At 45.5% G+C, this 13882-nt stretch overlaps 1 protein-coding gene across 4 annotated transcripts in view; it reads left to right on the top strand.

Annotated features, from left to right (window-relative positions):
- EML4 (EMAP like 4) overlaps positions 1–3855 on the top strand; it is a 157759-nt gene extending 153904 nt beyond the window's left edge. For 3 of the 4 annotated variants that reach the window (XM_017544878.1, XM_017544879.2, XM_017544877.2), the window contains 2 exons: positions 224–354; positions 1053–3853. In XM_017544878.1, coding sequence (XP_017400367.1) covers positions 224–354; positions 1053–1526 — 605 coding nt within the window. In that variant the 3' untranslated portion in view covers positions 1527–3853. Of the gene's footprint in view, positions 1–223; positions 355–1052 lie in introns of all 4 variants that reach the window. The other variant, XM_017544876.1, reaches the window with a different exon arrangement.
- The last annotated feature ends 10027 nt before the right edge of the window (positions 3856–13882 follow it).

The raw sequence follows: 13882 nt of genomic DNA, 5'->3' as shown, positions 1-13882 counted from the left end.
TTTTTTGTATTTTTAGTAGAGACGGGGTTTCACCATGTTGACCAGGATGGTCTCGATCTCTTGACCTCGTGATCCACCCGCCTCGGCCTCCCAAAGTGCTGCGATTACAGGCTTGAGCCACCGCGCCCGGCCAGCTAGTCGGATTCTAAAATAAAATAAACATAGCATCACAGTCATACTTCTTAGGCTAATTTTTCTGTATCCCTGTGTTTCCATTTCAAAGGTGTCTGGCCAGAAGGATCTGATGGGACAGATATCAATGCACTGGTGCGATCCCACAATAGAAAAGTGATAGCTGTTGCCGATGACTTTTGTAAAGTCCATCTGTTTCAGTATCCCTGCTCCAAAGCAAAGGTAAACTCACTTTAATAGAAAGTAATGTTGTAGGGCCTTCTGTCCAGGGATGACTTCGCATCAGTGGCAGGAAAACATTTGTAGGTTACTGATCCCACCCCATGATATTCCAGTGTACAAAGGAGATAAGGGCCATCCTTGAGCAGCCAGCCAGGCAGTGCTTGTCTTCTCCCCCTTCCTAAGGCTAAGGAGAAGTGAGCAATGGAAATGGCAACTGATGATGTTATTCCTTTTTATTTATTGTCCAGTTGCTTTTTATTTTGATGTGTTGGCAATTTAAAATCTCTTCTATTTTAAAATATTGTATATGTTGGACACATCATCAATGTTATAAAACTAATGGAACTGTTTCCTGAATCTCCTGTAGTCCTGCCAACATAGTAAGTGTTCCCCTAACCATTTCAGAATAGTTGCTAAGCTCTGGCAAGTGTACTACCAACATCTAGAAGAGACAGACTTTTACCTATTTTTTTAAACATATAGTATGAAAATACAGAGATGTGCAGTTATTGTTTTGTTTTTCCTATGTAAAGTGACAATAAAAGGAAATACTGCTAGCCTTATTCCTGAGATTTGATAACTTTACATTGGATTTCCCATTTCACCAGCTGAGTTACCCCCTTATGTTGTCACCTCCACTTCTGAAGCAGGCATGTAAAGAACGAGTTTAATCTTCCTGTCTGATTTATTTCATATAGGCTCCCAGTCACAAGTACAGTGCCCACAGCAGCCATGTCACCAATGTCAGTTTTACTCACAATGACAGTCATCTGATATCAACTGGTGGAAAAGACATGAGCATCATTCAGTGGAAACTTGTGGAAAAGTTACCTTTGCCTCAGAATGAGACTGTAACGGATACTACTCTAGCCAGAACCCCCGTCTCTTCCACTGAAAGTGTCATCCAATCTAATACTCCCACACCACCTCCTTCTCAGCCCTTAAATGAGACAGCTGAAGAGGAAAGTAGAATAAGCAGTTCTCCCACACTTCTGGAGAACAGCCTGGAACAAACTGTGGAGCCAAGTGAAGACCACAGCGAGGAGGAGAGTGAAGGGGGCAGCGGAGACCTTGGTGAGCCTCTTTATGAAGAGCCATCCAACGAGATAAGCAAGGAGCAGGACGAAGCCACCCTTCCAGAGGACCAGCAAGACGCTTCACCCTTGTCCTAACACCCTGGCTTCAGTGCGACTCTCTTTTCCTTCAGCTGCATGTGATTTTGTGATAAAGTTCAGATAACAGGATGGGCAGTGATGGAGAATCACTGTTGATTGAGATTTTGGTTTCCATGTGATTTGTTTTCTTCAGTAGTCTTATCTTCAGTCTCTCAAATACAGCCAACTTAAAGGTTTAGTTTGGTGTTTATTGAAAATTAACCAAACTGAATATTGGAAGACTGAAACATTAATGCTGTCTCACAAGTTACTATGTGTAAGTGGTGTGATGTTAGTACTGGAAACAAGAACAGCAGTGGCATTGATCTGGAGAATCAGCCCCCTTGTTACCTGAACACGTTTTCTTCAGGAACAGCCAGAGGCATCACAAACACTGTTATCATCTACTGGCTCAGACTGTACTACTATTTTTTTTTTTCCAGCAAAAGAAACCAGAAAAAAAAACAACTCTTATTGAGATATCCTCTCACCCCAAATGTGTAATGGACACTTTTTAATTGAGAAAAACTTCAGTTTTGCCAAGTGCAATGGTGTTGCCTTCTTTAAAAATGATGCCATCTTCTTACACTCCCAGTGGATGCCCAGATGTGCTCTTAGTCTACTATAGAGGTGCTGCCTTTCTAAGTCATGATGAGCGACAGTCCTTTAATTTCTTGTGTGCAAATCTGTTTTATCCTAGAACTAAAAGAGCATTGGTTTGTTAAAGAGCTGTCAATGTATACTAAAACCGTCAATACTCAGAAATGGATTCCTCCAAGGAGTCCTTTATTAGCCTAAACATTCTCAAATGTTTAAGATTGAAGTGAATGGAAGGAAAAAAAACCACATGCCTTTAAAACTAAACTGTAACAATCACCTGGCTAATTTCAGCCTAAGCCTTCATAATTTGTTCCCTCAATAATAGGAGAAATATAAGTATAGTAAGTTTAGATGATTGAATTGGTGCTTGAAATTTATTGGTTTATTGTAATTTTTATATAAATTATATGAGGGATAAGATTAAGCAAATTGCAAATTCTTTTTTTTACTGAAGTGTGGATAACAGTCACAGCATTTTTTTTTTTTTTTTTAATCAACAGCATACTTAACAGACTTGCTATGTAGCAATTATTTTTCTGGTGGAATTGCTATAAGTCTTGTAAGTCTAATGTGGCTATCCTGTTATTTTGGGCAATGCATGTAGTATTATGCATTGGAAAGGTTTTCTTTTTAAGTTCTGTTGGCTAGCTATGGTTTTAAGTACGTTTCCTACTTTGAGAGTAATTACTGACAAATACGTATTTCCTATATATTTGTTTATACTTTGATTATAAAAATGTTTTGATTTTTAAACTTGCTGCATTGTTTTCATACTTTTTATTTTTTTGGTCAAATCATGTTTAGAAGCTTTGGATGAGTTAAGAAGTCTTAAGTATGCAGGCGTTTACATGATTGTACCATTCCAAAGTGCATCAGAACTGTCATTCCCTTCTAATACCTTCTCAGGAGTAATACAAATCAGGTATTTCATCATCATTTGGTAATATGAAAACTCCAGTGAACTCCCAAGGACATTTACAACATTTATATTCACACGCTGTATGGAAGGGTGTGGGTGGGTGTGAAGGGGTGAGTGGAGACACTGTGTGTATCTCTAGATAAGATGATATGCACCACGTTGAAAATACTCAGTGTAGATCTTTATGTGTATAGGTGTCTGTGTATATCTTTCCTTTTGTTTACAACTGTTAAAAAACCTCAAAGTGGTTCTCTTCAAAAGAAGAGAGATTCCAAGCAACCCATCTTCTTTTCAGTATGTTCCGTACATAGTTATCAGAGCATGCCAGTATCAGGCATATATATCATCTGCCTATTAGCAGTGATGACTAAATCATCAAATCACCATGTGCCACTCCCTGCAAGAAATATACTGAGATGACCAAGCAATTCTTGGAGAAGAAAGAGCATTTCTTTAAGTACCTGGGGACTACAGCTCTCAGTGATCAGCAGGGAGTTTGAGGACATCAGTCACTTTTGGGGTTGCCATGTACAATGAGATTTGTAATTGTGATACTCTTGGGGTGGTAGTTTCAAAAGACACTACTAATACGCAGAAAGCGTTCCAGCTAGTTAATGCTGGCAACTACTGTTTAATGGTCAGTTAAATCTGTGATAATGGTTGGAAGTGGGCGGGGTTATGAAATTGTAGATGTTTTTAGAAAAACTTGTGAATGAAAATGAATCCAAGTGTTTCATGTGAAGATGTTGAGCCATTGCTATCATGCATTCCTGTCTCATGGCAGAAAATTTTGAAGATTAAAAAATAAAAACAAAATGTTTCCTCTAAGTGCCTCTTAACATTTCTTCATTTATACTTCTAGTATCCATGACTATCCAGTTATCAGAAGGCATGACAATTCAGTAGACATTTATCAGTGAGCTACTACTGCTGCTGTGGATAAAATCATTCTAGTAGTAACAAACTCCATCTCATAATGTTAGAGGAAATTACTTCTGATTTATGTTCCCATTGAATATGGGGACAGCTTCGTTTTTCATTTGCTTCATGTCAGCACTTTAATGTTTACTATTGGATAATCCTGATGATCTTGGTTACCAGTCAGACTGGGCTGCCTCACAGTGCTAGTGAAGCACTTGAACTCCGTAGGCCATGTCACTCTTTCTCCCATCTCTCCCATGCTGCTTAGTAACACAGATCTTCTGTAAACCACAGTCACAAATTGGCTACTATAAATTTTTCTTTATGAAGAATAGGTTGATGATAGTATTCCAAACATTCCCCAGTTTTACAATCCCCAGAAATGAGGTTTTCATTATTGCTTTACTCGTCCCTGGTGACTGAATACTCACAGCCACTTACATATACTAACCCATGAGAGGCTATCCTGGGGCAGGAGTTCCATTTTCACTGATTCTGAGACAGAATGGCTGGTGGGCACCAAAACAAACCCACTGAACAATGTGATTTTTCTTTAAAAGTCCAAAACTTACCTATGGAGAAATGATGAATTAGATTTGGGGCACACTGATGTGTTGTAACTTCTAGAAGGAACCAGTTTTCCCGCTTAAAGCTATAAATACAGAACAAAAACATGTTTTTAGGACCAAGAAGGCTGAAGAACAGATGGGTAGGATATGGACCAAGAGCTGCCCTTGGAGGAGCGCCTACTGTGGGCCCAACATCCCCCCAACACCCAGGTGCTCAGACACAGGGAGGTGGCTGCAAATGAGTCTGGGAGATGTAGTAACCAGCCCATGTTCATTTCGATCATGGCCATGCTGAGACTTCATATTCTAGAATGTCAGAATTTGTACTTCTTCCACTACACTAGGAAAAGACATTCGTTAGACATAGGGAGAAAGAAGGGAAGGACCAGGGTAGAGATTCACAGACTTTGGAAAGGAGATCCGGGAAACAAGAGGGTCTGTGGTAGCCTCAGTCCTCAGTCTGGGCGTAGGCTAAGTCCACCACACAGCTGCGCGGCACATCTGCGTCACCATCGCTGAAACCCAGCCTCACTGGAAATGTCCCTTTGTCCAAGATGCCCACAACTGGAGACTCCAGCAGCCACAGAAACAACGGTCTGTAGGTATGTTTCCCAAAAAACACAGACCATCTCTTTGTGAAGGGGCCGCTCCTCACAGGGGCTCATGTAATGTTAGTCATTTTGTGCTGATTGGTTCACCTTTTCCAAAAGAAACTCGAATTTCGGCTCTACTTTCCCTTCATTAACAGATCCTGATAATAGCCTTAAAAGCTCTGACAGAAACAAGACATTTCCAGCTGGGCTCAATAGCTGACACCTGTAATCCCAGCACTTTGGGAGGCTGAGGCAGGCAGATCACTGGAGCCCAGGAATTCAAGACCAGCCTGGCCAACCTGGTGAAACCCCGTCTCCACCAAAAATACAAAAAAAAAAAAAAAAAAAAAAAAAAAAGGTTGTAGTGGCGCGCATCTGTAGTCCCAGCAACTAGGGAGGCTGAGGTGGGACAATAATTTGAACCCAGGAGATGAGGTTGCAGTGAGCCAAAATCATGCCACTGCACTCCAGCCTGGGCAGCAGAGGAGATCCTATATCAAAAATAAGACATTTCCTAGACAAAGGAAAAGGAAGAACAAATAGAAAAGTTTGAAAAGGAAGAACAAATAGAAAAGTTTGTCTCCTGGGAATGTCAGCGTGTTTCATTTATCAACTGTTGATGGATGATGACCTCAGGAGACCATGGCTTACTGAACTGACCACTTTTAAAGAATCTGCCAATCCAAAACAGGACAGTCATTACTAGATGCTGATATATGCTTTTTTATTTGAGACTGAGTCTTGCTCTGTCACCCAGGCTGGAGTGCAGTGGCACGATCTCAGCTCACTGCCACCTCCACCTCCTGGGTTCAAGCAATTCTCCTGCCTCAGCCTCCCAAGTAGTTAGCTGGGATTATAGGATTGTGCCACCATGCCCAGCTATTTTCTGTGTATTTTTAGTAGAAATGGGATTTCACTTTATTGGCCAGGCTGGTCTTGAACTCCCAACCTCAGGTGATCTGCCTGCCCTGCCTCCCAAAGTGCTACGATTACAGGCATTAGCCACAGCATTCAGCCCAATGTACGCTCTTAAAAGGCCAAATAATTGTTCCCAAATCCTCTTCCCTGTATATCACATTTGGATTCTGATTCAAATGGTAGAAAAAAATTGAGACAATTGGGAATTGTGAATACTACTTGATAGGCAATTATTTTAATTTTTAAAAGCATGATAATAGCCAGGTGTGGTGGCTCACGCCTGTAATCCCAGCACTTTGGGAGGCCGAGGCAGGTGGATCACTTGATGTCAGGAGTTCAACATCAGCCTGGCCAACATGGTAGAACCTCGTCTCTACTAAAAATACAAAAATTAGCCGGGCGTGGTGGTGCACACCTGTAATCCCAGCTATTCGAGAGGCTGAGGCAAGAGAATCACTTTAACCTGGGAGGCGGAGGTTGTAGTGAGCCAAGACTGTGCCATTGCACTTCAGCCTGGGCAACACAGCGAGACTGTGTCTCAAAAAAAAAAAAAAAGTGAAAAAATAAGTGTGATCATAGAATGGCAATTTTTAAAAAAAGCATCCTTAACTTGAAAATAAATAACTTGCCAATTCAGAAATCTGGTAGAAAACAGAAAGGGCACGACTTATATTTCTCAAAGAACAAAAACATGAATAGGCTTAAATGAAACCAAGGTGCTTAATGATTAAAATACAGCACAGCCTCATGACTAGGTGCTACTCAATGAAAATAGTTAACACTTCACCTGTTTAACATGTATTAACTCAGTCCATCTTTTCAACAATACTAAATTCCATTATCTCCATTTCACAGATGAAGAAACTTGAGATACAGAGAAGCCAAGTAACTTTCCCAGCTCAGCGAGTGGCTGAGCTGTGAGTGAAGCCAGGTGCTCCCGCCTCTGGAGTCCGCGCAGCGAGCCGCCATGCTTGCCTGCTGTCAGTTATGTGCACTGTAAAATAATTGTTGTTAATAAGAATGAAAAGGATTAAACTTCCAGTAGAAGAATTTAAGACTGGCAGAAGCGAAGGTGATGAGCCTTTGGACTCTGAATTGTGTCACAGAGTTGAAGAGGAGCTTAGGCACAAATCCTCTCCTGCTATCCCTACAACCAGAGCATGGGGCAGAGGAGACACCAGGCTGGTTCACTGTGGCGCCTGCTGCCAGCAAATGCCTGTTCTTCCTGCCTTCTCTGACCATGGGCACAAGAGTCCTCGGTCTCTAATGTTCAGTTTAAACCTACCGGTATGAAGACACCGCTTCCTTATTTTCCAGGCTTTGGGCAACTTCCATTTCACTGAGCTTAGCGTGCAGCTTCACTCCGTCATTGGCCAAGTGCTTTTTCCACTTCGTCCTCATTCCCCATCCCTCACTTCCTGTGGCAACTGGGGGGCGGCTGGGCCAACTCCATGCTCAGCCACAGAACTCTGATCTTCCGTCTCTTCCTTTCAGCAACATAATCCTGTAGTCCTGAAAAGAGATTTTCCTGGGGAGCCATCCATAGACAGATGAATACGGACCACAGCTGATGGCTAAGTATCTCAGTGGGATTCAACAACATCGATTCCAGAGGCCGACTTCGAATCCTGACGGGGTGTCGTTTCACCAGATCTCACTGAAGGCACTGAGAAGAGAGTGAGTGCCTGAGAAAGCGCCTCAGGGAGGAAACAGAATTTTTTAATATGCAAAGCCCTCAGCCTGGCCATCCCATTTCATGCGTGACTGAACACAGTAACCAAGCCCTTGCCCCTCCTAGGAAAGGTCACAAGATACTCTGGAACCTGCCACTGTCAACAGTGATGCCCATTTGGCCGACACTGGGTTGGAATGACTTGATAACCTGGTTACAAGCCAGGAAACCAGACACTGGTGCTGTCACCGTAGAGCTCTGTTTCAGTCGACAAATGTAAGTCAGGTGTCTCACAGCAGCTCCTCCTCTCCAGACTTCAGTGTCTCTGCAAGAAATGTGCATTGTGTTGCCACCACCTTCAAAGTAGCAGCCAGTGCGAATCCTGGGGAGTTTGTGTGGGACTGAGGATTCAAATGAAACATCCACCCATCACATATACATTAAGAACCTGCCTAGTGCAAGGAACTGTGTGGGGCTCAGCAAGGAATCTCAAAATGCGAAAATTATCCCCTGGCCTCATGGACCATACACTCTAGAAAGGTTGTAAAAACCAACCTTGTATATTTTAGAATTGGTGTAGAGCAAAGTCAGGTTCCCTCAAAATTAGAAAATTCTAACTAGTTGCTATAACGTATAATGGAAAACGTACAAAGTAAACCATTCCTAAGGAATCTTGGATTGGTCATCTACTGAAACCATCCACCCATTGCTTAAGTTCTAGAATCAACACTCCAAAAGGCTGAATCTCAGTATTTAAAAGTGATGTTGCTGCTTCTGGAATCTTCAGAGAAACAAAAGTGATGTGGAAGCCACACAGTGGAATACTACTGAGCAATGAAAAGGGCTGTGGACACAGGCACACGTGATGGTGCTCATGGGCATCAGCAATAGTGAAAAACAGCCTATCTCAAATGTTGACAAACCTCACTCCCACTGATAACATCATTTTTCAAATGACAAAACCATAGAGACAGAGAACAGACTAGTGACTTCAGGGGACAGGGCTGGAAGGGAGGGGATACGACTACAAAGGGGTGGCACCAGAGGATTCCTCTGTGGTGACGACGGTCTATGCGCTGATTAGCATGGCGGCTGCATGAATCTACATGTGGGGTTGAGTTCCACAGAGTGCACACAGAACTGCTGAAAACCGAGGAAGCCTGTGGTCTGGATTACTGTGTCATTCCAATGTCACTTTCCCAGTCTTATTATAGTTATGTAAGATGTCACCACCAGGAAAAGTGGAGGGAAGGGTTCATGGGACTAATATTTTTGCTACTTCCTGTGAGTCTCAAAACAAAAAGTTTACATAATAGGCTGGGTGTGGTGGCTCACACCTGTAATCCCAGCACTTTGGGAGGCTGATGTGGATAAATCATGAAGTCAAGAAATCAAGACAATCCTGGCCAACATGGTGAAAGTCAGTCTCTACTAAAAATATAAAAATCAGCTGAGCATAGTAGTGGCATACACCTGTGGTCCCAGCTACTCAAGAGGCTGAGGCAGAAGAATCACTTGAACCCAGGAGGCAGAGGCTGCAGTGAGCCGAAATTGCGCCACTGCACTCCAGCCTGGCAACACAGCAAGACTCAGTCTCAAAAAAAAAAAAAAAAAAAAAAAAATTTACGTAACAACAGAGAAATTTACCTTCTTTTTATGCTTTTGAAGGGAATATGGAGAAGACAATGAGCATCACTACCACAAAGCCTTTTGAAACTCTCTCTGCTCCTATGCACCTGCAGTGCTCCACCGACAAGTCAGAGGAGGCGCTACCGACCGTGGGACGCACGGTGCCCAATGCCTTTCAAGCTCCCACTTTGCTATCACGGGCCCCTGTGGGATAGCTAGCACGGCGTGGCCATGAGCGATGCCCACGTGAGGGACGGTATCAGTCTGGGGTCTGACTGTGAAGTTCAGCGTCAGGGACCAGAGAAAAGAGACAACTGGGAAGCACTGACAATTCACCGTCTGGCCCGCCCCTCCCATGTGTTAGGTTAGTTGATCTGTAACCCTAATACTCCCCATGCTCCTGTCAAACAAGCAAGGCGGAGACAACCTTTCAGTGTTTCTCCCCTGGCTGCAGGGGGCAAGGGCGCCCCTTCTCCCTCCTCATTTTGCTTCTGGTTGATGTGTCTTCAGTCCTCACTCCTCCTCGGACACCCTCTCCTGAAGCCATCCAGCCTCTGCCTTTCCTCGGGTGTCTGGGCTAAATCAGCTTCCCTTATTCAGAATTAATCAAATGGAAAGGAAAGGTAGAATTTCACTTTCTTTAGCGGAGCCCTCCGGAGGCTGCTGCCAAACTGAGATGAGGTGACCAGGCTTCCTCCAAGAGCGACAGCCCCCAGCTTTGTCGGCAATATCTGTGTTCATGTGGCCTGCAGTGTGCTGCCATGAACAGCTCCTCACCGGAATCATTAGAAATGTTTGCCAGGCTTGAACATTTCCACAGAGATGATTAATCTGAGTGGAGCCAAGAAGCCCCTGGGTAGGACTCAGCACTCACCAAAACCCTGGAGCCTTGGTGTAATCTAACTCCATCCCCACCCAGCGGTCAGCCTGTCCTGGGGCCAGTGAGGAATCTGAAAGCAGGGCTCTCACCACTGTAGAGAAGGCCCGAGAGAACAATTTTCACCCTCGGGGGAGAATTACTTGATTCCCATGAAAGCATTTTCCAGGGAGTAGAGGTGAGTTTAGGTGCTACCTGTGCAACAGAGGTGCCATCTCCCAGGTCTAGAAACGAAAAAAAGATAAAGGCCCTGCCCACCAACAGTACCCAGTCCAAAGGGGAGAGATATCCCAGCAAGCTCAGCACTTCAGAGAGAGATTAGCTGTCCCTGCATCAGAGTGCCACGAAGGCTGTCCCCTCTATCACTGGCTGGAGCCTGTATCACAATCACTGGTGTTTGTACTGGAGGCCGCAGGCAACACGACAGATTGTGAGGAAAGCCTGCAGATGGCTCCGTTAATAAAGCTGCCGTTCACCAGCCAAAGTTGAAGTGGTTTCTATGGGAAACTCTCATATTAAAATGGAAGTTTTTTTTTAATCAAATTACAGTCGTTAATTACATTTTTTTTAATTAAACATTATCAAGTTTAAACACAAGGATGTGCCAGGGAGGGCACTCAGGAAACCGCAGACATGGCTGCTGGCACCGCCAGTTGCTGAGGGGTTTCTCAGGCACAGGATCCCCCCAGGGGCTCTTGGACCTCCATGTCCTGATTCAGTGCTAGGGTCTGTTCCACGCCACTCACACGAAGCGTGAGGGACACCCACTACTGGTGAACCCGAGAGGACTGTGGGGCAGCCTCCACGGCTGCAAGCATCACTCCTTCCTCTACAGAGCCCACGCAGGGGCTTGAGCTCCAGGCGTGTGAGTGACACTGGCTGTCATCCTCCTCCTTGAAAACCCCTCCTCTCCTGTCACCTCTCCTCCAGGTTTCTTTCTGAAACATTCTCTCCGGGGCCTCAAAGCCTCGGGGGATGAATAACTCCTCCTTTCTCAGGCCCTGTCCCAAGGCACAAGGCCACTTGTACCAGCAGTGTGCATCAGCAAGACAGCAGACACCGGAAGACATGTACCCACTCAAGATGGAGAGAGAGGCCATCCAGGTACCATGCAGCAGTTACATCAGGACACTTCCTGATTACAGGAGGCTATCAGATCACTGCCTGTCCTCACTTGGGGCTGATGCCATTTTAGGCCTCAGCCCACCTCACCCAGGCGATCACTAAAACAGCATGTCGCTCCACACGGCCTTGTGTCGTTGGCGCACTCTCAGGGTTCAAACTGATAATAGAGCCTTGCATCTGGTGCCAAAACCCAGGAGGGGCTCCAGTCTGAGTCCCCATAGACCTGCCCCTCCACCCCGGAAAGCAGGCCACAGCCAGACAAAGGGAGCTCCTCAGCCTCAGTCGCCTCTCTGTGCATGCACATCAGCCACTGATCTCGCCTACGGCTTCTCTTGGTTTCTCTGGTCCAAAAATCCAACGCTGGTCCAAGAAGGCTCCAGCGAGTGCCAATCACTTACTGATCATCTGGTCTTAGGGGGACACCTCTAAGCCATTTGATCCTATTCCAGGAACAAAAAAGGCAGTGGTGATGACGGCTCCTTTTATTGTCTCCCTGCCGCCATCCAGGGCAGTGTCCTTTCCCTGTTCTCCTGAGCCTACTCTCTGTTATGGGAAATTCCCAGTCTACCATTCCAAAAGACAGCCCTTTAGCCTGCTCATAAGAAACCTGCAAATCTCAGGCCTCAGGCAAGATATCCACCCTAAGCACCTTCTCTTTTTTTTGCAATTCCGTCTGGCCACAGGACGAACTGGATAATGGGTCCAAAAGGCCTGCAAATGGAACATTAAACTTTATAATTTTAACTGACTTAAGCAATAATTGCTGGTGGCTGGAAAATGGGGAGAAATTCCTTATGTCCAGGCCTTTTTGGCACTCAGATCACAACCTGACCCCTGCAACTCTTGCTCGCCTGTTCAAATCCTCCTCCTCCATTCTCGCCTCCCAGATCACCTTTCTCCTCCCGACCCTACCTCTTTTTCCTCATTGGATCCAACAGACTGCTGTCCACCCTCCCAGCCCCTACCTCCCCTCTCAACCGCCTGTTCTAACCCCCAAGCCTACTCTTTGTCTTCTCTGCCACCACCTTCCCAGCCGCCATCTTCCCAGCCAGCACCAGCTCCAAAAGTATCCACTTCTTTTCCTACATCACCCTCTTCTCAGGACGATTCCAGCACTGCCTGTGCCCATTCTCCTCCCCCACTGCCCTCTCTTAAGGCCTGGAAATCCATCCTGCCACCTTATGCCGCTATTTATCCTTTACTGCCTATTAACTCAACCCCCCTCCCCCTTCGAACTCTCAGCAGGAACCACTTCCAGGTTCTTCTCTCCCACCCATACTCACTCAGGTGCCATCTTTGGCCCGTGCCCCACCCCTAATTCAGCACCTGTGCTAGAGTGCCCCCTTTGGGAAGTAGCAGGAACTGAAGGTGTTGTAAGAGTTCATGTTCCCTTCTCCCTCTCTGATCTCTTTCAAATTAACAAAACACTCGGTTCATTTCCAGAAGACCCTACCTCCTAAGTGTTTCAATACTTTACCCAGTCTTATGAACTAACCTGGCATGACCTCTACGTTACCCTCTCTTCCACCCTCACCCCAGAAGACCGGAACTGTCGTATCTGGACCCTATTTCAGGCACATGCTGATACAATTCACCACCAGGCTCCTGCACAGCTTACTGACATAGAGGCAGTCCCTAAGCAGGGCCCCAACTGGGATTATCAAGAGAGAGTCCCTGGACACCACCATCAGGACCACATGATTGTGTGTCTCCTCACAGGACTCAAAAAAGGTGGCCATAAAGCAGTCAAATATGAAAAACTCAGAAATCACCCGAGGTCCCAACGAAAACCCAGCCCTTTTTCTCTCTCGTTTAACTGAAGCCATGAGAAACTCTACGAACCTAGACCCAGCCAGTCCAGAAGGAACCACTATCTTAAACCTCCAGTTCATCTCCCAATCCACCCCCGATATCCAGCACAAGCTTCAGAAGCTTGATGACAGCCTTCAAAGCCCACAATGAGACCTTCTTAATTTATCCTTCAAAGTTTTTAACAATCGTGATGAGGAAAGTAAAAGGCGAAAACAGGCAGAGTTTCAAATGCTAGCCACCGCCATCAGGACCCTGCAGGCCCACAGGGCCACAGCTCCACACGGAGGGCTCCTAGTAATCTACCTCCACCCGGTGCCTGTTTCAAGTGTGGCAATGAAGGCCCCTGGGCCAGACAATGCCCAAACCCAGGTAAGCCTACCAGGCCATGCCCCCTCTGCAGAGGACCACACTGGAAGTCGGACTGTGAGTGGCCCCTGCAAGGACCGCCCCCATCCCTTCCTGAACCAGCCAAAAGCCCCTGCTCGGATCTCATCAGCCTCGCCGCTGAAGACTGACAGTGCCCTCCAACGGACACCCCAGCAACTACCATCTCTTCATCCAAGCCAAGGGTAACCGTGATGGTGGCAGGTAGGCCAGGATGTTTTTTAACTGACACTGGGGCAACCTACTCTGCTTTACCTAATTTTTTAGGACCCACCCAGTCCACCCAAGTCTGTTTTGGGAATTGATGGACAAGTCTCCAAACCCCAAGCCACCCGTCCACTCTTCTGCTCCCTGC

This window comes from Cebus imitator, unplaced genomic scaffold, assembly GCF_001604975.1.
Source record: "Cebus imitator isolate Cc_AM_T3 unplaced genomic scaffold, Cebus_imitator-1.0 Scaffold172, whole genome shotgun sequence".
NCBI classification, from domain to species: domain Eukaryota; kingdom Metazoa; phylum Chordata; class Mammalia; order Primates; family Cebidae; genus Cebus; species Cebus imitator.
The sequence above is the reverse complement of the archived record's forward strand: the minus strand, read 5'-3'. Positions and strand labels throughout refer to the sequence as shown.